Raw genomic sequence first — 27,656 nt, forward strand, 5'->3', positions numbered from 1 at the left:
TTGCTGTCGGGGCACTCCCACTTGATCCACATGCCCATGGACGACCGACATATCACAAAGCTAAGGAGATTCCACCTCCTCAATACAAACAGTTTGGCCCAACAACCTTTGTATCCTCGAAAATCCCTCTTCATGAGGAGCTCACTCCAGATATCAACAATTGGTTACATAAGGATGCACCTCAAAGGAATCAGGCACGCCTTGATCACTTCAGCCAGAAGTATCCCCAAGAACATAAGCTCATCACTGACAAATGGAACTATCAAGGTGGTGGTCTAGGACCAGAAGAAAGAGGCATGCAGTGCCCCATCGACGCACACAAGTGGGAATCGAAGTCAGGTCTTGGCTTTGGCATACCCACAACTGAGGGCACCAATACGGACGGTCACGCTTTTTTGAACATTCATCGCGACCTTGTCGAAATCGAAGACATTCCTGAGGAAGTTGAAAAGAGAGCCTACGACAATATCCTAGACCAAATCTCCCTCGGAGACTATTCTCCAAGAACTATCCATCCACCTCATTGACCTACCACTCGCCCATCCACAACTCATAGATTGGGACCAACCAAGCGTCATACACATTGATGAGTTCACATCAGAGGAAGCGCTTCTGAGATTCATGGGAGCTGAAACACCTCACAAGAAAACAAAGCCAGATTCTGCCTATATCTACAAGCTAGATCCCAAGGGGTATTTTGGAGAAAATCCCCAACCTAGTTCCGATACACCCAAAACTGGAACTAAGGTGAATCTGAGACTAGCTAAGGCAACGAAGAGAACCCCTCAGCAAGAACATCCAGAGCCACAAGCAGAACATGAGGATTTAACATTACCTCCTCAAGATAATCGACCAGAAATATCTTCTATTCTAATTGAGGATACTAGGGAAATCAACATCGGTTCTTTAGAGATCCCTAGGCTTGTTCACATTGCTGCATCCCTATCACAAGACCAAGTTGATCTCCTCTTTGAGGTCTTAAGAGAGAACATTGGCCGATTTGCATGGTCATATCAAGACATGCCAGGGCTTGATCCAAAGCTTGTAGTTCATCATCTTGCAGTCAATCCACAGATCAAGCCCGTCAGACAAAAGCTTAGAAAAATGCACCCCAAGGTGGCATTACTGGTCAAAATTGAGTTAGAAAGAATGTTAGCTGCTAAGGTTATCCAACCTATCGACTATTCAGAGTGGATCTCCAACATGGTCCCCGTCACTAAGCCTTCTGGTGACATCAGAATCTGCACTGATTTTAGAGATCTTAACAAAGCTTGTCCAAAAGATGATTTTCCTTTGCCCAACATAGATATGATTGTAGATCTTACAGCTGGACATGAAATTGTGTCCCTCATGGATGGATTTTCTGGGTATAATCAAATCAAGATTGCAGAAGAGGATCAGCATAAGACAGCATTCACTACCCCTTAGGGAACCTTTTGCTACAACATGATGCCTTTTGGCCTAAAGAATGTTGGGGCTACCTATCAAAGAGCTATGACAGCCATTTTTCATGATCTCATCCATAGCATTTTGGAGGATTATGTAGATGATATCTTGGTCAAGTCTCATACCTTCATGGATCATCTTGCTGACCTGGAGAAAGTCTTTGATAGGTTAGCCAAATATCATCTCATGCTGAATCCCAAAAAATGTGTCTTTGGGGTCACATCTGGCAAGCTTCTAGGCTTTATAGTTTCTAAACGAGATATAGAGATCGACCCCAAGAAGGTCAAGGCTATCTTAGACATGCCTCCTCAGACACTACGACAGCTTTGTTCTCTTCAAGGAAAGCTTCAATCTGTTCGGCGCTTCATCTCCCAGCTTGCAGATAAGTGTACACCATTTTCACATTTACTGAAGAAGGATAAGAACTTCAAGTGGGATCCTTTATGTCAGCACAGCTTCGACCATCTCAAGCAGTATCTCATCAATCCCCCTATCTTGGTTCCACCAGTTCCTGGTCGTCCCCTGATTTTGTACATATCAGCAACACCTATTGCTCTAGGGGCACTTCTAGCACAGCTCGATGACTACAGCAGAGAAAGCGCCATCTACTACATCAGTAGAACCCTAGTTGGTTATGAACTCAATTACACTCCTATGGAAAAAGCTTGTTTAACAGTTGTTTTCTCAACTCAAAAGCTTCGCCATTACATGCTAAGTCATACCATCCAACTAGTCTCCAAGATTGACCCTCTCAAGTATATGCTCTCCAGAACAGCAGTTACAAGCCGTTTGGCCAAATGGGTTATGCTCCTTAGCGAATTTGACATCCAGTATGTGGACAGAAAGGCAATCAAAGGGCAAGCTATAGCAGATCACCTAGCTGATGCACCTCTAATAGATGCTTATCCGTTGATCACAGAATTTCCAGATGAGCATATCTGTCTAATTGAAGAACAACCCCCATGGAAACTTTATTTTGATGGCTCATACACATCTCATGGATCAGGGGCAAGAATATTGTTGGTCACACCTCAAGGAGATTACATTCCAAAAGCCTTCAAGCTACAATTCCCTAGCACCAACAATATAGCTGAATATGAGGCCCTCATAGCAGGATTAAAGATAGCTGCAGAATGGAACATTGCTGAGCTACAAATCTTTGGCGATTCTCAGCTCATCATCAAGCAAGCCCTAAATGAATATCAAACCAAAGATGAAAAGCTATTACCCTACAAAGAGCTAGTTGATCAGCTAACCCAGCATTTTACAAGGCTTCAGTTTACACAAGTGCCTCGAATACAGAACAAAGCAACAGATGCTATGGCTACTATAGGCTCGCTCTTGGAAATTCCCCAAGCAGCTACACAGTATGAGTTTTTAGTGGAGCAGCTCCTCACACCCGCCTATGCGAATGAGGATTCAAACCGTGTTTGTATCTTGGTTGGTTCCCAATCCCCTTGGTACCATGAGATTCACGCTTACCTTAACGATGGTATCATATCCCCTCACCTCACACGTACCCAACGCCAGAACCTCATCCGAAAATCATCCCGCTATGTTATCATAGCCAGTACCCTATATCGTTGGGGTTATCACGATACTCTCTCTCGATGTCTAGACCAAAACGAGGCCGCGATGGTGTTAAAGGAAGTACACTCTGGACTTTGCGGTGCCCACACAAGTGGTATTGTCCTAGCGCGACAAATCCTTAAAGCAGGCTACTATTGGACTACCATTGAAGAAGACTCCTGTGACTTTGTCAAAAAGTGTCTCCCATGTCAGCAGCATGCAAATCTTGTGCACGCTCCAGCACAGGATCTACAGCCTATTGCACCACCTTGGCCTTTCGCTTGTTGGGGCCTTGATCTAGTTGGAACTATCACACCCCTCTCATCTGATCGACATAAATGGATAATAACAGTTACAGACTATTTCACTAAATGGGTGGAAGCAGTCCCCCTAGTCTCAGCTACAGGAGTTCAGGTCTCCAAGTTAATCTTGTACCACATTGTTTGCCGCTTCGGCATCCTATCCACCATCTTCACCGACCACGGAGGTAACTTTGAAAACCTCAACATGGAAGAATTATGCACTTCCCTCCGCATCCATCACTGCTTTTCTAGCCCATATTTCCCACAAGGTAATGGTCAGGCAGAGGCAACTAACAAAACCCTCCTCAAAATCCTAAAGAAAGTTGTCAATGATTCCGGCTGTGATTGGCACCTACAAATAAATCCAGCCCTATGGGTCTATCGAACTTCATTCCGTACATCCACAAGCACAACTCCATAATCCCTAGTCTATGGTGCCGAAGCGGTACTACCTACAAAGGTTGAACTTCCCTCCTTGCGCATATCTTTGCAAGGGCAAATATCAGATGAAGAATACAGAGTAGCTCGGCTCACCCAGCTAGATCTCTTAGACGAGAAGCGACAACAAGCCTATGCTCATCTCACAGTCTATCAAACTCGTCTCAAAAGGAATTTCAACAAGAAGGTGCTTCCACGACACTTTTAGCCAGGTGACATGGTGCTCAAAGAAAACATGTAAGTCCAAGCAGATCAAGAAAAAAAAGGCAAGTTTGAACCTACATGGCTTGGTCCTTATGTTGTCACTGCTTCCTTTGCCTCTGGAGCCTATCAGCTATCTACACCGGAAGGAGAACTCTTGAATGATCCTACTAACATCATTCATCTCAAGAAGTTTTATTCTTGAAGATCCTTGGTATACCCAGCTTTTGAAAAATACAAAAAAAAATAGTAAAGAGAAATAAGCGTCCAATGGTGAAAACTTGGCAATTCAAGCGCCTTGAATAGGTACCTTGGTGAAAACCCGGTAATTCAGGCGCCTTGTGTACTAAGACTAATCCATTATCTATCACTACTCTTTTCACGGCAAAATTGGATACCATGATGGCTATGCGAAGTGGAAGGGTGTGATCTGGCTCGACCACGGGTATGTCGGTGGGTTTGAACGATAGGGCACATGAGGATGAAAGGTGTCTAACAAGATTACGAAAATTAGTAGCATTGATATCAGAAGGGACACGGAATTCTATGAGAGCACTGTCAAGGATGTTCTTGTACACAGGACTAGTGCGAAGGTCTAAAATGGAGATTTGGGCTGGCATGTTCCCAAGGTGTTCCAAAATATTGTACTGGCTTTTTGATGGAGCTGATGGTGCTGGTGAAACGGGTGGGCCTGCGATGTTAAATCGGGCTCTTCGAGTGGTGACTGCACACTCATTGTTTGGTCCTTGGATATTGATAACATTGACAGAAGGCTCTTTCTCGGATATACAACCTATAAGGCTACCATAGTCTATATAGGATGAAGTGTGGTCATTGTTCTTCCCATGCTGTTGGTTTGGCTGACGGTTGTTGGTGTTGTTGTTGTTGGTTTGGATAGGTGCTTTTCCAGGATTTTGATTGTTGTGAGGAGGAAAAGCATTTTGATAGATCTGTAAGCCTGCATTGAAAGAGGTTTGGGCACCAACAGTGATTTCCTTCCGATCAATGAGGTCCTGCACATAGTCTTTCAGTTTCATGCATCTGAGGGTAGTGTGACCTTTTACCCTATGAAATTTGCAGTACTCATTGTCTTTGTACTATGCAGCTTTGGATTGGCTTGGGTCAATTTGTTGGGTAGGAGGAAATTTGATGAGGTTTTCCTTGACTAATTTCTCAAAAATGACATCCAATGGCTCACCAAGGGGTATATAGTTTCTAGTTGTAGGTTGGAATCTGGGCTTTTGTCCTGCAGCTACATTGATGGCATTAGCTTGATTGCTAGACCCTTGAAAGTTTGGTCTTGGATTGTGGTTTTGATAGCTGTGGTTATTCTGCTGTTGGTAGTTGATAGCTTGCTGATTGTTTGGTTGATAGGGTGGGTTGGACTGGTTGTGAGAAGGACCAACAATATTCACATGTCTGGCGTCAGTGACGCCATCTGTTGCAACATGCTTGTTTTTGTTCCAATACCTAGACTTGTCATTGGAATGTGATTGATTTTGGTTGGCTTCCTTGTAAATCTTGACCACACCATCTTTAATGAGTCCTTGCTCAAGGATCATTCCTTTCTCTTTGACATCTTTGTAGGTCTGCAAACAGTTCATGCTCATGTGATGAGCCAAGCTAGGATGGGCATTATCAATAAACATTTTCACCAAATGGCGCTCTGGCAAGGTGCAAGATATGCGGGTGGTAAGGGTTTGCCATCTTTGCAGATATTCGAGAAGGCTTTCTCCACCTTTTTGCTTGGTGTGGACAAGATCAATTACTGATAGCTCTGTTTCAACAAGATGGGCATATTGGGCTACAAATGCCTCAGATAATTCAGCAAAATTTTTAATTGTGCCATAGGGGATTCTATAAAACCATTCAAGAGCTGGTTTGGCCAAGCTTTTGGGAAAGAGACGCAAGAGGAAGACATCATCGTATGCCACTTCTTGGCAGTGCATGTAAAATTCTTTGATATGTGTGACAGGGTCTCCTTTTCCTCTAAATTTGTCAAATTTGGGTGTCTCAAAATGCTAGGGGAATGGTGTCATGGTAATGGCTCTGTCAAATGGGTAAGGGCACACATTCTCAAACTTGAAAGTTTTTGGATCATTTCCCTCTTGGATGTTCTTCAAAGCTGTTTTCATGGCTTCCCATTCTGAATTAATGGGTGATGGTTGGGGTGCCCCCAATGTAGGAGTGCCTTGAGGTAGGTATGCACTAGATGGGGCCACTGAATATGGATGGCTGTAAGGGATTTGCTGATAGGGATTGTACATTGTTTGGGCAGCTGCATGGTGGATGACGGTTTGCTGAGGGGGAGGTGGCGCATAGTGCTGCATGTGCTGCGAGGCTTGCTGTTGATATGGGATTTGAGGTTGGGATTGAGGAACATAAGCTGGCTGTGGGATAAATGAATTGCTTTGTGGAGGTAAGGTATAAGATGGTTGTGAAGCTTGGGGAAAGGATCGAGGGGCTTGTGGGGTTTGACCAAGGTATGTGGTCTGCGCCCCCATTTGGGATGGTACCTGCAAATAATTGGTGGTTGGCTGAATTGGTGGGTTACCTCCTAGAAGTGGCATTGAAAAGTAGTCGGTAACAGGAGGTAATGGATTAGTTGGTGGTGGAGGTGGTGGGAATTGAAAGCTAGGAAATGGAATTGATGGGGTTTGATAGCTTGGTGGCTGGATTTGGAAGCTTGGTAGAGTGGTGGCGGGAGCTTGGGTCACTTGAGAGCTGGGTAGAACATTGGTAGTAGCTTGTGGGGTTTGATAGCTTTGTGGAGTGAGGGTGGCTGGGTTGGCTTGCGGCATGGAGATTTCAACTTGGGTGGATGATGGTATGTTTGGGTCTGTTGGATAGCTTGGTGGCTGGATTTGGAAGCTTGGTAGAGTGGTGGCGGGAGCTTGGGTCACTTGAGAGCTAGGTAGAACATTGGTAGTAGCTTGTGGGGTTTGATAGCTTTGTGGAGTGAGGGTGGCTGGGTTGGCTTGCGGCATGGAGATTTCAACTTTGGTGGATGATGGTATGTTTGGGTCTGTTGGATCATATGGATTGGCTTGAGGCTCTTCTTTTGGCATATATTGAGGATAATTTGAATCATAAGAGCCTATGGGTGGTGGCAGCTGCCCAAACAACGGGTGAGATTGGTCTGATAATGGAGGGGGTCTTCCAAAGTCAAAGGTTCCTACATTGTCCCTTCGAAAATTAGCCATGATTGTCTCTTTGTTCTCGTCTATAATGGCGTTTACCAATACTGTATTTCCTAGTTGGTTCATGAAAGCTTCAATGTCAGTAGATGATGACATAGCTTTCTCTGGGCTGAAGGATGGCTGAGTGCTAAAGGGGGGTGAGGCTGTTCGATCCAAATGATAGGGCTCCATTGTTTCTTTCTTCTTGGCTAAGCGAGTGACGGGTGGCATGAAAAATGCTCCTAGGGATGAGATGCAACAAATGCTGGTGGATGCAAAAGGGAGGAAAGCTTTTCTATGCAAATGATTTCCTAGGTTGAAGCAAAGCTATATGACAAAATCTAAGGAGGATTGGATTGGGGATTCTAACTTCAAAGATATGTTACCAAAGCGCAAAAAGTCTACTTTCCTATGTGCAAGTTTGGTAGTGATTGTGTCAACTTAAGGATAGACTAATGATCCTTTAGGAAGAACACGAGATTGACCACTTGTGGATCCCAACCTTTAGCTCAAGGTGATGAGGGATAACAAGTGGCAAAGCTAGATTACCCTAGACAAAGCTTTGTCAAAGGGATAACCTTGGTGAGATTGGTGGTTTTGAAAGATTTTAGGAATGGCAAACTTCTAGCAAGGTGACAACAATTTTTGAAGGCTTGGATGTGAAGATTTTGAATTGCTGGCTAGATGGTTTGGTCCTAAATGAGATGGATGAGCTAATAATGCTTAAGGGGATAACCTAAGATGGCTAACTTTTCTACAAAGATGACTCTAAGGTGAAGCTTATCCAAGAAGGTGTGGAGAAACAAGGGTGTCTAATCATAGAAATCATGCCTAGTTGGTAAGGCATAAGCAGGATTAACTCCTGGATGTTGGCTAAATTTGATGGTGCGCTCTAACCAGGCCTCTTGAAGTGCTTCGTCGGTAGCTTTATCCTCTGCTTTGTGGAGTTTGGCAATTCGAGGACTTGGTGTTAGTTCCTTTCTCTTGGCTGAAAGTTCTTGGTATGCCTGAGATGGTTTGAGTTTAACTTTGTGGAACTTCTGTTTGGGTTTGGGTTGCTCTGACATCAATTCTCGAATCTGCTTGGCTTTGAGAGACCTCGGTTATTTTGCTTCAACTTGTTCAACTTCTGGAATAGGCAGTGACTACGCTAAGTGTACCCTAAGCTAAGATTGACCAAGTTTGGCAAACATTCATTCAACAAATAAAAAAGCAAGCAATAGATAGGAACAACCAGATAGAAGTTTTTGATTCTCAGAATGTGATACTTGCACTGAGGAGTGTGTATGTTTTACAAATGTTTCGATCAGTCACTTCAAACACATTAACACTCTAGATGGTTGTTTACAAGGCTGACAGTTGGTTTAGCTAGGGAGTCCTCGATATACCCAAAGGTACGTGAGGCCCAAATCTGTAGATGAAACCAACAAGATGTCATACAGCCGAGAGGAGCGGTAACCCACTTCTCCTCTTTCACTTCTCAAGGGTATAAAGTTCCTTGAGGCTTAAGCCCGAGTGACAAAAATCTTGATTCCAAGAGAGGTGTCTTTCGATTCACCTCCCGATTCTTATACTCCGCCAGAACGTTAGAGTTGAGGTCGTCCAAGGGGTGATGAAATCCCCAAGCAGGCCTCCTAAAAAGAAACAAGGTTTTGGATCCTAACCTTATGCACCCAAGATGGCCTCGAAAGACGACAAGGGGAGAGAAGACTTGGATGACCTTGGGCTAAAAAAAAAACACGCTTGTTCTTTTACCGACTCTTATGTGTGCTAATCTAGACTTTGCAAGCACTCATGTTTAAGAGACAATGTTCAATTCCAACTTGAAGCGTCAACAAAAGTAAATCGATCTAAGAATGCAAACAAGAAGAAGAGTTAGGGTCAACAAAAGCAAACTCGCGCGCCCGAAGGCCCTCCACGTCAAGTATCGATTAATTTCCTTTAAAGCATTCAAGAGTTGGTGTAATTTTGTTTTAAGCCCAAAGCAAAGATGTGTGAGACTCGATTTGTCAAGCGCACGCCCGGAGGCCCTCCACGTCAATAGTTGTTCAATTTTAGTGCCCAAACTTGAAATGTGATCGATTTAATCTAGAGTTTTGGTCATTTAAAAATTTTGATAAAGTTAAAGCAAACATTCAAAGACCAAGTGTGAGTGAGTTAGATTGTGGAACATTTAACACCTTTTTCAAGTAGACCAATCCCCATAAATGGCGCTGAGATTGCAACCAATGGTTGAATTGATGGGTGATTAGAAAAGAGGTGAGTCCAAGGAACTACTCAAATTGATTTTTGCAAATTTGTATTTAACTTAACAAAGTTTCTTAAATGTCCAAAAATCAAACTTTACCTAAATTGCATGTGGAAAAGAGATTTGTTTTGTTCAATTTTAGAAGCTCCAAATGAAGTGTTTGATATTGCAATGGTTAATTGATCCTTGGCATTCAAGATTCGATTTATTGTTTTAATCATGCATTCAAGGAAAATTTGATTTTAATCCATGGCATTCAAGAGTGTGTTTAACAACGTGCATTCAAAGACAAGTGATTAAACAGTCAAGTTTTTTCTTTTGAGCATTCAAGATTGAGATTTTGTGTGTTGTTTTAAGAACTTTGAAGTGCTTTGTTTTAACCTTAGATCATTCAAGATTGTTTTGGACTCAAAAGTGAAAATGACTCTTTGGACTTTGGTTTTCATTCAAGATTTTGTGTTCTAGTTTGCATATTTTAAGCCCAAAAATGATATTCCTAGATTGTTTTGATGCATGAAAAACCTAAGAAACATTCAAGATTTTGCAACAAGACATTTGTTTGGAACAAATAACAAAACTTTTAAGACAATTTTTGGCAACCATTTAGGACTCTTAGTTTTCATGAAATTTTTAAAAGAACTTCAAAATATTTGCAAATGAGGTTCATTTTATCCTTAATTGATGCTTTGAGTTTGATTGAGATTTTAGTGTGCACTTAGTGTTGATTTTGAACTTTTTGAAATGGAAACTTTAAGTTCTTTTTAAATTTCCAAAAATGAAGTGTTACTAACTTTGCATGAATGCATCTAAAACCTTGATGTTGCAAGGATGCAAATGATTGAATTGGTTTAGTTTCACCATTTAAAAGGCTTTTTTTTTTGCAAATTTTTAGTTTTTAATGGATTTAAGTATGATTTAGGGGTTCATTTTAAGCACTAAAAAGAAATGTGTATGATTTTGCTTCCTTCAAAAAAAAGGGTCAACATCTCCCACAAGAAGAAGAAGAAGAAGTAGATGAAATAAGAAGAATATAGACAAGAAGAGGAAGAAGAATTCCAAGTGCTTTGTCCACCTATAAGCTTGAAAAATCTGCAAACACTATGAGATAGATTATGAGTTCCTTTGTCTTTTTCATGCTCATGTAGACCTACAAAACCAATTTATACAATCCTACCAATCACAAAAACAAACAAAATTAGCCAAAATCAGCAAATGACATACAAAACTTGACTAAAAAAGCTAATGAAGATGACCCATGCGGGGTCCCACCGGGCGTGTCAAAATGTATATGAGCAATGTTAGTATGCTAATAGAAACCAAATTTAAATAAAGCTTCTACAAACTAAACAAAATTCATAAACTTCAAGATAGACTAAGATGAGCTCTCAATTGAGAATATGAGTCATTAATGGACTCTCTCAATAAGAAGCTCTCTTGTTGAGTGGCTTTGTCTAAATAGATAGGATGTATGCTCAAGCTTATGCTTTAAAAATGGCTTCAAATGGAGTTGGAATTTGGGTGTGTGTATGGTTTTGATGTAAAATGGCTTCTTAAAATGGCATTATGACTTTACTTCATGGATTGTGTTAAAATGGCTTGGGAGAGGATTTCTTAAATAGGCAAAGGGCGTGAGGGATTGAGGGCTAAGATGCAAGGATGGGAAAAAGCTCATGGAGGGCTCAAATTGCATAAGAAGAGAGCACATGGATTGTGCTTCCTTACAGCCAATCAGGGAGTGACACATGTCACAGGGTGAGAGGATGGAGAAAAGGGGAAGGATGAGTCAACAAAGGAGGCTCAAGGGATAAAATCTTCATAAAGACCCTCATAATGGCTTGTAAGAGCAATAAAAGGGCTTTGGAAGAGTCATTTATGACCTTGTGGGCTTCATAAAGTTTTATGGTTGAGATATTTTGAGGGAGATGAGAGCAATTTCGACTTGGGCTTGATTAGGAGGGTTTTAAGCTTGCTTAGGATTGTGCAAATGATTAGAGGATAGATTAGGATGGTTTAGGATTAGCTTAGGGATAGGCAAGTGAATGGCATTTAATGAGGGTGGGTGAAGGAGGAGATATTTGTTAACTTTGGCTCGGGTTAGTAAGTCTTAACCCATGTTTAGAGAATGTGACAAGGTTAGGAGGGGATTAGGATTAGGTTTAAAGACATCTTCTAGAAGAGTCTAGACTTTGGATGAGTATAAAGACTTTCTTGAATAGTCTAGAACTTCCTAGGATGAGGATGAAGACTTTCTAGAGGAGTCTAGAACTTCTTAGGATGAGGATAAATTAGATTTTTAAGAAATAAATAAAGTTTTATTTATTTCAAAGGTTTGGGTTGAGGAGATATTTATTAAAACTTTTTTAATAAACATGAGGATTAATATTTAATCTTAATTAAATATTTTGAGTTGGGATTAGGGGTAGGAAATGATGGAATTAGCCTTTAATCAAAATTAAAGAACGATTAGAAGATTTTGGAAGAGGTTAGTGGTCTTAAGGAAATTGGCCAAGTTTTGGGCAAAAAATAAATTTTTAATTTATTTTGGGTTTTTTGGTCAATTTATTAATTAAATAATTAATAAATAAGAAAATAATGCTTAAATAAGATATAAACATTTTTGGGAGGGATTCTTTAATTAAATATTTTTAATTAAGATAAAGGGATTTAATGGCATAAAAATAAATTAATTAATTAATTAATTAATTAATTAATAAATGATGATGTCATCAGAAATTTTTCAGAAAATAAAAATACTTTATTTTCTAAAGGTTTTTAGGTGTCTACATCTACTGTGTTCCTTGTCCCTCTAATATCTTTAACATTCAAGCCAACATAATCCTGTGAGTCAAAGTTCACTATATCGACTTCCAGTTTATGCTCCCAATTGTCATTGAAATTTTGCCTTGAGGACTCAGACCTTGGAGTAAGTCTGCATTGAAACGTCTGCAGCAAAGGAGGAACAGCTTCCAATTCGGATTTGCAGGGGATTCAAGTATATCCCGAATTTATATCAGGTCTTGTTATGACATTACCATATTATTTTACTTTCCAAGCAGCCAATTAGGCGTCTTAGATAATTATCATATTAGACTCATTATCAATATGAATTGTTACTTAATTCAATGTCCTCATTGACATTCGTTTTTTCTTTAACTTTCACAAGTCAATTAGATACAACCCATATGAAAGTCTCTTGAAGTATATTAACATCTAAACTGGAAATACTATCCAATGAGTAATGTTGATCTTAAGAATATGCTTCATGTTGTCACAATTGTATTAAAAGATAATAAGGGTAGAATGCTCATCATTTTCCAAAACACTTGGGATTCCCCGGCAATGTAGCCTGAAGGGTGAAGAGGTGTAAAGAGGGCAAAGTGCTTGCAAATCATTTAAGCACTTGGGAATCACCCAGCTATGTAGCCATGCATGGTGAAGAGGTGAACTGAATCTGCAAGAATAGAAAATAGAAAAGAAATCAAACATGAATCACTTAAAATAAATATACTAAATAGCTCATGCTTATCCCTGTAATGGAATATGTTGTCAAGTCGAGCGGTGGTGATTAGGTCGATGAACCCATCAGAAATCCTTGGCCAATGTAGTTTATAGGCATATGTGTCATCTAATGATCACTTGATGTCGTAACGTCAATTGTATAGGTATAACTGAGTGGGCACTCAAAACACCCAGAAGCTCGGATGGCTGGACTGAAGAACATCCCAAGCCCGATCCCAAGGTAAGGAGAGTCATTCTAATATAATAAAATGTTTGGGGATAAGTATGGTCTGAGGTTGGGAAGTTAAGCCTATGACAATGCTTCTCCTCTCACCAATGCCGAGGCTTGCACAACTAGATAAAAGATCCTCCGATGATGATTGTATGTTCCTTTCTTTCTTGTTAAGCATTTACTTTACTTGTTAATCATTTATCATGAATGCATATGTGTGTGTTAGTCATTTTATTTTCAGTTGATCATGATTATAGTTATGAAAGATAGTCGTTATTCTATCTATTTCAGCTGACCATCAAGTTACAGTTATGAATAGTTAATAGTCAATCTTGAATATGATTACAGTTAATTTATGTTAATTGTTAAAAGTAGTCATTGTCATGTGAAAGGGATCCAGTTATTTATATAAATGTCGAAAGGTTTTTAGTATAAAATGTCTTGAATTAGATATGAAAATCCTTTTGTCACAAAACGATACATCTGTTTGCTAACCCCTTTTACTCCTTATTTAATCTTCACCTATCTCTCACTTCTCATGTTTGTCTTTACTGCTTTTCAAATATGCACATATCCTATTTAAGATCTGCATATCCTATACTTATATCGACATGTCTTATTTTCTTCTTTCCTTCTCAATTATTATTTCAGATCCCTCCTTATACTTCTGCTCTAAATCCTCCTTATACTTCTGCTCTAAATCTTTCTCTAGATCTCCTCTACTCCCTTTCCTCCATTCTATTTGATCCTTATTCTCCTTTATATCTTGTGTGAGGAAGGGTCACACCTCTTCACCATGTCTTCCCCTTTCAATGGTCACACCCTTGTCACAATCACCACCTTTTGAAAGAGTCACAACCCTTCAACTTTTAAAGGAGTCACTTCCTTATTCTCTTCCCTTTCCTTCTTCCATTAATCCTTAATTCTTATTCCCCCCCCCCCCCCCTTCTTCTTTCCTCCATTTCCCCTTCAAATGAAGTTCTCTTCAATCCCTTTTATACCTCATATTTGAGGGAGAGATTACTTTTCCAATCATGCCTATTAAAATTTGTTTAACTAAGCTAAATTTTAATTATTTTTTAATTTTATTCTTTTATATTATTTATTTAATTATTATTGTTTGTTATTTAATACTATTTCAAGAAGGGGACTTTCAGATATTAATTCCATTGTTTTTTCTTTGTTTTGGACAGTTGTCAATTTATCATAAGTCTTGAAATATTGCCTCCTGCATTTCACTTATTGATGAATGTCACTGCAGTTGATATTTCACCTCAGTATGGAATGTTGGTATCCCAAAAGTGGGAAGATCTAATTGAAGGAAGCATGCAATTAGATTTGTCCTGTGCTATGATTCCTATTAATGGCAAAGATGTTAGACTAGACAAAGAAAAGAGGGCACATCATTTTATTAAAGAGGTGCAGCCAGCAGATCAAATATGTTCCGTTGATGTTGATTGTGATAATTTCCAACTTGGACACTGATCTGAGAGTCTTGATCATTAAAGATAGGTACTTTATAAAGATAATTACACAATCAATTGGTAACACCAACATGATTGTATTACCAAAGAGAGAAAACTGATGATAGTCGGAACACTCCTAATTCTAAAAATAGAAGATATGCTTGGTAGCCTATTTACTCACTAAAGCATCAAGGTAAATAAACTATATGTTGAGAAATATGATGATAGATGGAATGCTCCTAATTCAAGAAATACAAGATATGCCTGGCAGCATATTTAATCCCTAAAGCATCAAGGTGAATAAATATATGTTTTTTTCAGTTTCAAGAAAGAGATCATTTTTGTTAATCTCTCATTCTAAGACTCTTGTACCCTTTGATCTGTACAGCACTTTTCACAAAGACTAGTATAATTGATTATATTTATATTGTTATCACCCGTGGACATTTGTCACTGTAATAAACAAGATTGCAGTTATATAAATACTATATTCTCTCTCTACAAGAAACTACATTTAGAGGTGGCGAAAGCTATAGTGTTAACTTGATTTAGCTGTTGAAAAATTGGAGGTGGTGAAAACTATAATGCTAACTTGATTTAGCTGTTGAAAAATCAACTATCCACTCCTTAAAATTTATATACTGCAAGAAACAAAAGCCTACCTAGTAACCCATGTTCTTACCCAGCTAGTACCCCAATGTAGGCACTAACCTGCAACAAGACAAAAAGAATACGTAACAAAAACAAGTATAAACAAAATGAAATCATTGGGACCTAGTGAAACCTAATCAAGATCCAGAGTAGAGATATAATCATATAATTTTTGTGGAGGTCCAAATATTGTTTGTAGGTTGATGTGTCCTTTAATCTCTTGGATGGCTATTCTGCAACTTCATTGGAGTTATGGTTCTTCTGAAAATTGAAACTTGCTTACTGTGCAAATTTGCTATTAAGAATGTAAAAGAAAAAAAGAAATGAATGTTTTTGTTCTCTATTGGGAAAGCAGTAAAAACATAAAAGAACATACTTACTATGGAAAGACAGATTTCACTCTCTCAATATCAAGAAAACCTTGTGTAGAATGAGGAACACCTAGCTTTATTTTCACCTTCATCTGGTCAGAACTGACACCTGGGACAGCACCTGTAATTCAGAAGCAATTGCAATGTTCAAAACAATTAGTTGAATAGTTTGGAATAATTTTATCACTTTGTGCACTAGATAATACGCCTAAAAGGAATAGAGTTTCAAGAAAATTGATTGTTTCTAGATACCTCTGGAAAATGAAGCGAATAAGAAGGATTTCAAATATAATATATTCAATCGAATAAGGATGTAGTACTGTAGGCTACCATAAATAAGTATTGGAGGATAACATTTTATTTGGGCTCATCATTATCCTGAAGTAGCATTTAGAATGATTAAGTTGTCCTTTATTGAGGAATATAAAATGTTTCATGCATTATTTTCTCTGGCAACTGTTTTGTTCTGTGAGGGAAGATTCCCTTTAGTGAGGAATATCAAAGTCAGGTGTGAAAAATAAAACCTTTGCTACTTTGCATACACTTTCTTTCCGGAGATGGGAACTAGGTGTACTAGACTCACACTTTGAAGAAAGTCAAAGCTACGATGAAGTAATTATGTCCCATTCTAAAGAGCCCATAGGTCTCTTCCTCATTAGGCTTCTTTTAGTTCTTCACTTCTCCTATCCATCTCTTCCTCATATTTTCTCTGAAATTTCATTACAAATTTTTTTACAACATTTATTAGCACCTATGCTCTTGAAATGGTTCCCTTGATTGAATAGTTGGTCTATCAACATTTTCATTATGTGCTTTTAAGGTAGCTACTTGTGTTTGAGTACATATGTTTAACATATGATGCAATAATTGTAATGTCCCCACTTTAGTAGTCGACCAAGTGTGTGCGCGTTAGCCTAGTTTTACATGGTCCCAGAGGCTAACGAAGGGTTAAAACTTTAAAGGGATCTTAGAGTGTTTTGGCCTAGTCATCTCTAGTTTGGGCCAAGACGGAGTTGATTTACTTAAGTCTCGAGCATACTTACTATTTTTAATAAGTCAGTAGGACATAGGGGAGACTAGTTTTGGTGATTGAATTTGATACTACTCGGCGAGAGATAGGAACTAAGTGCACTAGACTGACACTTTGAAGACAGGTCAAAGCTACGATGAAGTAACTATGTCCCATTCTAAAGAGCCCATAGGTCTCTTCCTCATTAGGCTTCTTTTAGTTCTTCACGTCTCCTATCCATCTTCTTCCTCATATTTTCTCTGAAGTTTCATAACAAATGTTTTTACAACATTTGTTAGCACCTGTGCTCTTGAAATGGTTTCCTTGATCGAATATTTGGTCTATCAACATTTTCATTATGTGCTTTTAAGGTAGCTACTTGTATTTGAGTACATACTTTTAACATATGATGCGATGATTGTAATGTCCCCACTTTAGCAATCAACCAAGTGTGTGTGTGTTAGCCTAGTTCTACATGGCCTTGAGGCCTAACGAAGAGTTTAAAGGGATCTTAGAGTGTTTTGGCCTAGTCATCTCCAGTTTGGGCCAAAACAGAGTTGATTTACTTAGTGTCAAGCATATCGGCCTAGTCATCTCCAATTTGGACCAAAACGGAGTTGATTTACTTAGTGTCAAGCATATTTACTATTTTTAGTGTAAGTCGGCAAGACATAGGAGCGACTAGTTTTGGTGATTGAATTTGATACTACTCGGCGAGAGCCTTCCGACAAGCTATCTGCTATTCAAAGTCCAATAGCTAATATATTTTAATGCCTGAAGTATTACTAAAGTAACATTTAATTTAGTTGTAAAATATTAAAGGGTTACTTTAATATTAAATTTTATGGGAATGTGTGCAAATCAAAACAAGGCGCCTAAGAGAGACATAAGTGATTATTTTAATATGTTTTATATTGCACATCTTTTATCCCACATTGCTCATGTGAGTTGAATCGACTCTTGGAGAAAGAATAAAAGGGAGCATTAGTGGCTTTATCCGGCGGGTGGAATATGAGAAGAAAATTGATATGTGAGTTGCAGATCCGTTCTTGGCATTAGAGAACGTCTATCCTCTCTTGTGACATTCTAGACGTCATTCCCTTGGGGTTTGGCCTTTGGAATTCATTGCTATCAGCTTCATTAACAGGCAAATTGGGTGCATTTTCCAGCTACAGGCGGATTGGGTGTTTGCTCATGTCATTCTCGCTTCTTGTCCGATGCTTATGCCATTGTGAAGGGATGATTTTATGAGAGTATTGGACTGATTGAAAGCAGATTTTACTGTGGCAGCACTGTAGCGCGCCACTATTCATATTACTATAGCAGCAAGATGGGAAGTCATTTCTGGAAAATTATGTTATAATGCTGGAGTAATTAGTGAGTTGAAAAGTCTGCTATGTATTTGATGTTATTAGTTGAAAATTAATATTATTTCAACAGTAGTTCAATCTTCAGTTTGCGTATTATTATAAATTCCTTTTTGTTCATGTTATGTGGTTTCAAATCTATGCAAAGACATAAAAACAAACAAACATTTTATTTCTGGAACCATAAAAGGGTTTAAACATTTAACGGAGATATTAAGAGTTGGATGCAAATTATTTGACTAAATTCTTATCAGCAGTTGGTTCAGTTTTTTCGGCAATTCTAGGGTATCCATTACAATGATCGAGTAGTCAACCTTGGAATTCTCTCTCTCAGTAACTTGTGTGTCATTTCACATTATTCATTACCGTGACTTTGCAGATTTTTTTGCAACTAGGCTCATTGCTGTATGAATTCTCAGAAATGAAGGGAATAACTTGTGTCCCATATTGGTAAGATGTCTCTCTTGCAACCCTCTAAGTGGAGCATAATGCTTTTAATTCTTGGGAGAACAACCATCTGTAATTTTCTTAAGATAAATTAAAAACAATTAATGTAAACAATTGTTTAATTACACAAACTCAATTGTCATGAACAAATCCCCTTTGCCGTATTTGAGGAAGTTTAAGAGATTATAATATTACCAATGACTCTTATCATCTCTTAACACCAGCGTAACCCCGGGATGCGTCCCTGGCCTGATTTTTCCCGTCCCAGTACATGCCTTTGTTAAAACAACAGCTATAATTCTGAATCCTGATGATGTCTGATAGTCTTAATAATTCAGGAGAACGGTGTTTCCCCTTTTTCTTGTTTAGGTTCGGTTGGCCTGACTGCACAATCTTACTTATTTTTGGCCTTACAATCACAATTGACAATGATGTGCCCTCACTTTCTATCTACCCATTCAAAGTTTTCATTTAAAAATTTGCATGAACATTGGGTCAACACTGAAAGATGCCAACCGAGTCTGATAGGTGACTTGCTGAGGTTTGTTTGAGAGTTTAATTTTGACCAGCGTTGAGGGAGATATTTTTGGTTTTTTAAATTTTTCTATATTCAGATTTTTTAATGTTTTGATTGTTTTTCCAATTTGCAAAATTGAAACTAAATACACCGCTGAAATTAAAATACAAGTACTCAAAACACTACTGAAATAAATTGATTAATATTAATTTCCTTCAACCAAATGCATGGGAATAAGTTGTACCAGGCTATGTCAATACAAAAGTGAATAGTTCTGAATTTTTCCAACTACCGAATTCTCCTGCATTCTCTGAAACCAAACAGTTACCAGCACCAAATTATTAAAAAAATGCTACAGGATGATGCCCTAGCTGACATCAATTACAAATGGAAGCAATACAGCCCTAGAGAAGATTAAATGAATCTGCATTTTGTTAAAAATCTGCTCCAAATGTGGTCCATCTGTACTTAATCCCTTCTCACGCAAAATCAACCTATAAATCCCTTTCTCATATAGGATGTCAGCTGTATATGCACGTAAGCCACAACTGGGTATGATTCTGATGTTAGTTTCTGACTGCTCTTCCTTGATCTGCCACAAATTTCTGATTCCTCACTCTGCAACTTTTTCACAATTCTGATTAATAAATGGCTCTCCAAGCTGACAAAATAATTAATTCTCAATCTGTGAATAAGCTGGGGGAACGTGCAACCTATTCTCTCCAAGAGGTTTCGTTCTTGAAGACATTTACTGCTGCAAATAAGCAATACAGTGCTCTGCCATAAAACTGGGATGAAATAATAATCTGACTGATGAGAAATGAGCTCCCACAACACTTTTCATTCACAATTATTTTCTGCCCTAATCCTAATTTCGAGTTAGAGTTTCAATTGCCCCTTATATGAATAAAATAACTTCATTTTATTATGTTTCATTATAAAAATTGAACAAGAGGTAATTCTCCTTTGTTTAAGTTGGTCCCCTTATTAATTATAATGTTATATGTTATAATGCCTAATGCGGAGCGGGCCAATAAATTATTAAGACTTTATTTTATATACAGTGATTATATTATCACTTCAATATAATATTATTAAAAACCAACCTTACAAAATATTTAAATATTTTCTTATTTATTAATTAACTTCAAACTAGAGCTCAAAATCAAAATCCATCTAAAATGTTGAGATCACCTCTGCTCTGGACCCTGCAGGCTAACTAGCGGTGCCTACTGGAAAATAGGAACTTGCACTAAAATTTAGGAACCTTGCCCAAAGTACCAAAGACTGTCCAAGGGGTCCCTACTAAGCTCTTCAGTCCACCAAGTGATCAACTTGTTAACTGTCAGTTCTCCCTAAAACCTAGGGATGCTCATCAAATGATGAGAAATGATCCTGTCAAGTGAAATTGAGACCTTGTGAATCCCCTTTGATGTGTGTTCCTAAGGAACCACTGTCAGTGAACTTGGAGTTCCTCCTAAAAAATATAAATGCCTCCTTAAAATAGGAAATTACTCAGTGTCACCAAAACAATCCCAAAATCCTTCAGATGTCTCCTAGACCACTCCCACTCAATCCATAAAAAATAGGGATCACTCCTAAAGTTAGGAGACTATTGTCAACATCCCAATTCTGTCTGTAAAGCTCCTGCATAGCTCTCTAAGCCCATGTACTGGTTTCCTCCACACTCTGCCGGCCTACAAGAACCAAATGATAGGCCAACCTCTGCTCATTTACCTATCACCAAGGAAGGCCCAAAAATTGGAGACATCACAGTCCTCCCTTCCCTAAGATTGTAAATCCTCAAGCAACCAGTACTTGCATATTGCACAATAATGCCCAGGTCACATACAAGTCTGAGGTATGCCACATCACCCATCCGCTATGCTACTCTGATATAAATATCACTATTTTCCAAGAATAGCATCTCACCATAAATCCACTAAAGGAATGGATTATACATGTCAATACCAGGATCCCAAACCCGCCCCGGATATGGCACCCCTCCAAATAGATATACAAACCCATACTGCCCATGTCTCTCAGTGAGGTCCATAATGACAATCCCAGAACCTAATGCAATCCGGTGTAACTGATAAAATAACATAATCAACCATAGCATATAACCCTACATTTCTTAACAATACAATTATGTTCCATCCCAACAAAATTGCCCAAACACCCCAAAGCAAGAAGCAACATATGGGAGCCCTTGTAAAGTGATGTACCAAGATAATCAACACCCGGGTCCCACATAAATATATATGCCCTACTATGTATGATGTAGAATAAAAATGAGCCACCCAAGTCGGTTAACTGATACAATGTTGCCAAAATATGTTCATTACAATATTTTCTAAAAACAAACTCAATGACATATTTCCATCTGCAATTTCAAGAGTCCCAATAATGCTGTTTGGAAAGATCACTAGGAATATATTTTCAAAGAACCACACAGTTCGCCAGTAAACTATTTCCTATCTCTTAGTACTTGGATCTCTTACGAGTAAGAATAATGAATAGATGAACAGCAATAATAATTATTTCCAATTTTTAATCCATGGCTCTAGCCTTTACTAACAGGTTTTAACTTTTTTCATACACTTAGCTCAAGTCCAGGAGCTTGATACAGACCACAACTTACAGATCAAGAAGCAGTTGATTGTTGGAGACTTCCACGACGGCTTGTTTACTCCTCCCAGGACCCCATGCACAGCAATATCTCCCCAGTGATGTCACAGATATGTTACCCCTTCGAAACTCCTCCGATATTCTTCGCAACTCAACTGAGACCCTTCCCTCGCTCATGAGAGGCTACTGTCGATGTCTCACTGGTCTAACCCGCATGCTAGCATTCCATTCATTGTCTTTCCTGTCATATCATAAAACTTCACCCAAAGATTAATTCCATTGGCAAATTGTTGTTGAGGCCTTCTGCATGGAATTACTGGAGTCAAACACTACCTGCACAGTGTCATCAACTCCCCACCTACGCTCTTTCAGCAATGCTTCAACTCAGGTCATCTCTCTCGTTACAGAACATCTTGTTTTAATATCAGTTCCATCTTTTTAAGTTTATCCTGATGATATTTCAGCATTATTCTCTCTGATGCAAAGTTCTCAGCTCCACAAATGCAGACTTCACTCATGCCAAACTTTGCTAACCACTCTTCAATGCCAAGGTCAAGTTTCTTACCATGAGTAAGCTAATACGTCTCTCTGACAATTCCTACTCGGCAACAATACCTGGGTAATTTCCTTCACCAAAAACTAGCAAGTGTTGATCCTTCTTCAGCATGGAACAGTCTGATTCCTTGTCTGCAGGGACTTCAAAAATCGCATGTATGTTCCTCCTATCCTCTGCGCTCTGCCAATTTCTGATCATACTGCTTCTCTTCAACACCCAGCCAACCTATCCTAGGTATTTATTTCAATACCGAAGATAGTGATTCTTTCTCTGGTGAGACTCTATCAAACACAGTAGTCGGGCCAAATGCATATGTTAAAGTCTGACATAATATTCTCTTTTCCAAATCTCTTCCCTCCTTTCTTACTATCCATATCTTCTATCCAGAATGTAACCGACTCCAAAACTTCTTGCCTTCTTCCCTCCACATAGCTCTTCCATTTGTATTTTTCACGCCCTTTGAAAAAAACCATTCGTATATTTATGTGTTAGAATATAATGTCTCTCAAACTACATTATAAACATTTTCATTTTTTTGTTTTTTGTTAAATGCTTAACAGCAAGGTAAAGCTCTTGCCCAACTCACAAAGATGCTAATCTCTAACACCTCAGACTTGAAACAAGTGCTATCGAAAATAGCCATTTCATATTGGAGTAATGCCCATGTTGAATAGAGTACATCACAGCAGATGTAATCTAGATTTGCTCTACTAAAGGTATTATGAGGTAATTGAACACAATACTTGGCCAGATATCGAATAACTCTAACTTCTGCAAATGGGCCTGAGTGGGGACTTGATGCTTTAAATCTCTGCCAATAGCTGCAATCCATGAGACAATGCTAGGGATTTACAACTCACAATATCTTTGACAGTATGAACAATCAACACCAAGCAGAGCATTGTTCAAGTCCAATTCACTAGTAGTCTGGAGCAATAGAACCTCTGGAATTGCAGATACAATAGAATTCATAGCCGCCCATTGTAAATATCTTCAACTTTGCCATATTTCTTCTGAAGTTCAGAAAGAGCATAATTAAGATATTCCAATGGGAAACAACATGCAAGTTATAAGTCTTAGGAATGAAGCTGAACATTCTCATATGCCTCCCGAAAATCATACCACTGCTTACACAGCTCCCTGTCTGCATTCCTATTATAATAAAAAAATCCAGTTCTGGATCTTTCCTAAGAGCTGCTATAATACTATGTTAATTTTAGAAACCAGAATATAAGGAATTATTAAATACTGAAATTCAAAACAAAAAAACACAGAACACAGAGGAATTATCCGGGGAAAACCTTTCACATGAGGGTGAAAAACCCAGCCCCACAAATTGAAATACTTTATTGTGTGCTCAAGGCAGACACAGGGATCTTATGCTTATGATTGATGGCTCTCAACAATCAATCAATAAGCTTTTACACAGTGTTGAATACATCAACTTCACAGTGAGTATGACATACAAATAAATCGATAATAGAATGGACCTGATTGCAAAATACATTGACACCCAGTACAAAAATCACAGACTTTTCTAACTTCAAGAATATTTGAAAATCTCTGCACTTATTGCAGTAAGAAAACTTATGCTTCAGTCACAGAAGTATTCAAAAGGATTATGTACACAGATCTGAAGACCACATTAATGATGATCAAAAATCAATCCACCCAACACAATGTCTTTTCCCCAGAATAGCTGCCCTACACTCACACACACATAATCACATATACAACAATTATATTGTTCCAGCAAATACACATCATCCTTAGCAGAAGATTACACTCTGCATAAATTTACGATACTACAGTCCCTCTCACCAAACTGAATGTGTCATTTCTTCATTTTATTTTCCATCGCACAATCCATAGATATGACACAGGGACTAAAGAGCTGCTCACGAAAAACAAGAGATGACAGTTACTAACCACATCCCTCTAGCATATATGGAAATAAACTGATGACCCCCTTCATAACCATAAACTGACGTAGACGCAGCAAATTCATCATGCCAAGTCATGCGGTACCTCTAGTTGGATGGGGATAATAACAGAAGGATGATCATGCACCATAGAGAGAATACGAAGCGTCTCCCTGATGAGAATCAAAGAATAGGAAATGAAAGGACTCTTTAACGTATTAATGGTGACCTCAAGAGTTGAACCATCTGAAGATACATCTAGGTGGAATCACAGCACCAACTCATCCATAATGGTGCCATGTCATTTAAATACCCAACAGTTAAAAGGTGAATATAAAAGAACCATTGATAATAAAACAGCTAGGCCATGATAAGAAGCCCACAAAACTCTTAGTTGAGTGGCAATACTAGCATCCAAAATAAAAAACCATGAACAAGGCATACACAGAGGAGTCTCATTTGCGATAATAAGCAGCTCTCAAAGATACAAAAAAAAATCATAATTGCAAGGGCTCAAATATGTAAGAAAGATCTTTACTGCAGCTACCAGAAGATTAACAATTAGACCATGCAAATGCATCCTTTTTAGTTAACCCAGTTAATGGGGAAGCTACCTGTGAGAAACCTTTATCAAATCTTCTAAAAAAGCCACATAATCCAAAGAATCCTTTCAGCTGTGACAATTTTTTTGGAGGAGGTCAATCCATAATTCCCTTCATTTTCTCAGGATCAACACTAACTCCCTTAGAGCTAATGATATGACTAAGGTACAGCAATTCCGTTAAACCAAATACACATTTAGACTCCTTTGCTTACAATGATTCACTCTCAAGAATACTAAGCACTTCTTCTAAATGCTTCATGTGTTCTTCCCAAGTTTTTCTGTATATCAAAATGTCATCAAAAAAATTTAAAACAAACTTACCTAGCTGCTTGTTAAAAATCCAGATCATGTGAAATTGAAAAGTAGCTAGTGCATTAGTCAGCCCAAAGGGCATGACTAAGAATCTGTAGTGCCCAAAATGACATATAAAGGCTGTCTTCTCAACATCCTTCTCTCCAACCTTGATTTGGTGGTATCCAGATGTCAAGTCTATCTTTAAAAAGAAACAAGCTCCATGCAATTCATCTATTAATTCATCAATGCGAGGTATGGGGTACCTATTCTTAATTGTCCTCATGTTCAGGGCTCTATAATCAATACACGTGTGCATGGTTTCATCCTTTTTCTTCACCAATTCCAATACAGAGGAAAAAGGACTCTTGCTTTGCCTTATGTGACCCATTTCCAACAGCTCCTGCTTTCAATCTCATCTTTATGCTTTTTTGAAAACCTGTGAGAAGTAATTATGACCGGTTTGGCACCTTCTTCTAGTTCTATGTGTTCAATACCTCTATTTGGTGGAATACCATGTGGAATGTCATCAAAGACCTCGCTGTACTTATCCAATCACACCTTAATTTCAAGCTGAAATCTCCTCTTTTGTTGTCCCAAATCAGTTGGTGTGATAACACACCCTACAGCCCACTCCACTTGATCATGCCTCATTATTCTTTCCATTCTTTTGAAGGACACTATTCTTAGACTACCATTTGTCATGCCTCTAAGGAGAACCTTCTTCCCTTCAAATTTCATTTCCATTGTTTGCAAATTCATTCTAAACTCACCAAGTGACGAAGCCATTGGATGCCAAGCATTGCATCAGTATCTCTAATACTAACCATATAGAAATCATCCTTCAATTCACACTTGCCTAGCTGAATGCATAAGTTTGGTATCTTGCGTGTACATGTGAGTGTAAAACTGTCAGTAAACATTATTCTAAACCCATTGCATTCTTCAGTCCTTAATACCCTTCTTGCCACAACACCTTCATCTATGAAACTGTGTGTTGCACTCATGTCTATCAATATGATTATTTTTTGTCCACACAACACGCCTCTAATTCTAAAGGAGCCAATTTTCTGCAAGTTGGTTAATTTTCTTTCCATTTTTTTTGTAACTCTTCAGTTGAGGAATCTCCTTCACTAGAGTCAGATTCAATCTGTTGTTCCGAATTTTCAGAACTTGATTCATGGGCTGTAAAATACAATCAACTGTTTTGCTTTGGCCTTCACAGCACACTTATGAGTTGGGTCCCAAAGGTTCTCTACATTTAAGGTCAGAAAGTTGTTCATCATCTAATCTGGTATGCTCCTTCTTGGACTGATCAGAATCTTTATATGAGTGTTTCTTATCTTTTTCCTTCTTGTAGCGGAGGTCTCTTGGAAAAAACTTACTCCTCGAAGTTGATGCTTCCATCTCTTGCAATTTTAATGGCATCCTGCAAGCTTCTTGGTGTTTAAAGCCTTAACCCAACCTCTCAAAGGTTCCATTAAACAATTTATGAAAAGCACCACTCTCCTTTCTGAGATATCCATTACTGAAATTAAAATCCTTTGAAAATCTGATATGAAACTTTCTACAGTCCCCCATTGTTTTAGCTGGACCAGCTCCTTGAAATCTAATTCCGGATCTTTTTTGTCAAAACAATCAATGAGTTTCTCGGCCAATCCAGTATAAGATAAAATCTGGTCAAGGCCTAAGGTGATCAGTCCCTGATACCACCATTCATGAGCACTACCATCCAAATGTAAGGTCGCATATTTTATAACCTCATCTTCTGCCATTGGTTTGAGCTGGAAGAAAATGTCTAATTTTTGTACCCATGATCTCACTGTAATTTTTCCTAAACCATCAAAGAAAGGAATTGTCACCTTACCAACTCTTCATTGCAATTCCTAATTCTGAAATCTTCCACCATTTCCCCTTAGTGGTCTATTCCTCTGCCTAAAAGCAATGTAATCTAGAAAAGGCATTTCATCCTGAAAATCTACTAAAGCTTGCCGATCCGCCTAGACCTATCTATGAAATTCTTGATTTGTTTGCTCATTCTCTTCCCGTAGGTTGTCAGCATTGCAAAATGTAAGCATTAACGGCCTTGGTTATTAGGATTAAACCACGGACAGAAATAACAATTACATGCAAATATAACCAATATCAAAAAATAATAGATCCCACAGAAAAGAACACAAGGCACCAAAATTTAACGTGGTTCACCCAATCCCTGGGCTACATCCACCTAATAGCAAATCTGATATTATTATGATCCAGTGATTACAACCTGATTACAATCCGTAATCCCTTACAACTCAATACTGCCACAAGAAGCAATTTCGCATCACAACTTAATGAAAAATACCTGACCCTAAGCCCTTTTATACAAGTAACTTTATGCCACTTTAGGGTTACAACATGTCGGCCATATGTCGGCCACAACATCGGCCCCGAACCCCAAAGAATTTATGTAGTATGTACAGTACTTTCCTGATCAATCACCAAAAACTAACAATCTCCCACTTGAGGATTGATCAGACTCCACACTAGACAACAATCTCCCACTTGGAGACTAATCCTTTAGCAATACCACTACCACATGGGGCTCTCACTAGATCAAACCACCCTGGACTCTGTTGTTCTTTTATTCATGTTCAATCTAGAAGACCAACTGAAGCTGAAGAGGAGTTCAGCTTCTCCCTTGTTACTACCTTTGTAAACATATCTGC

General features: G+C 38.5%; 1 protein-coding gene across 1 annotated transcript in view; it reads right to left on the minus strand.

Annotated features, from left to right (window-relative positions):
• The window catches only part of LOC149565481 (uncharacterized), a 113,255-nt gene that overhangs the window by 65,834 nt on the left and 19,765 nt on the right, over window positions 1-27,656 (minus strand). Inside the window, exon 3 of the mRNA XM_089819024.1 lies at window positions 15,611-15,722. Within this exon, the coding sequence (XP_089675150.1) occupies window positions 15,611-15,722 (112 nt within the window). The remainder of the gene's footprint in view (window positions 1-15,610; window positions 15,723-27,656) is intronic.

This window comes from Cupressus sempervirens, chromosome 3 (assembly GCF_028749045.1).
Source record: "Cupressus sempervirens isolate cs-2001-9-10 chromosome 3, ASM2874904v1, whole genome shotgun sequence".
Taxonomy (NCBI): domain Eukaryota; kingdom Viridiplantae; phylum Streptophyta; class Pinopsida; order Cupressales; family Cupressaceae; genus Cupressus; species Cupressus sempervirens.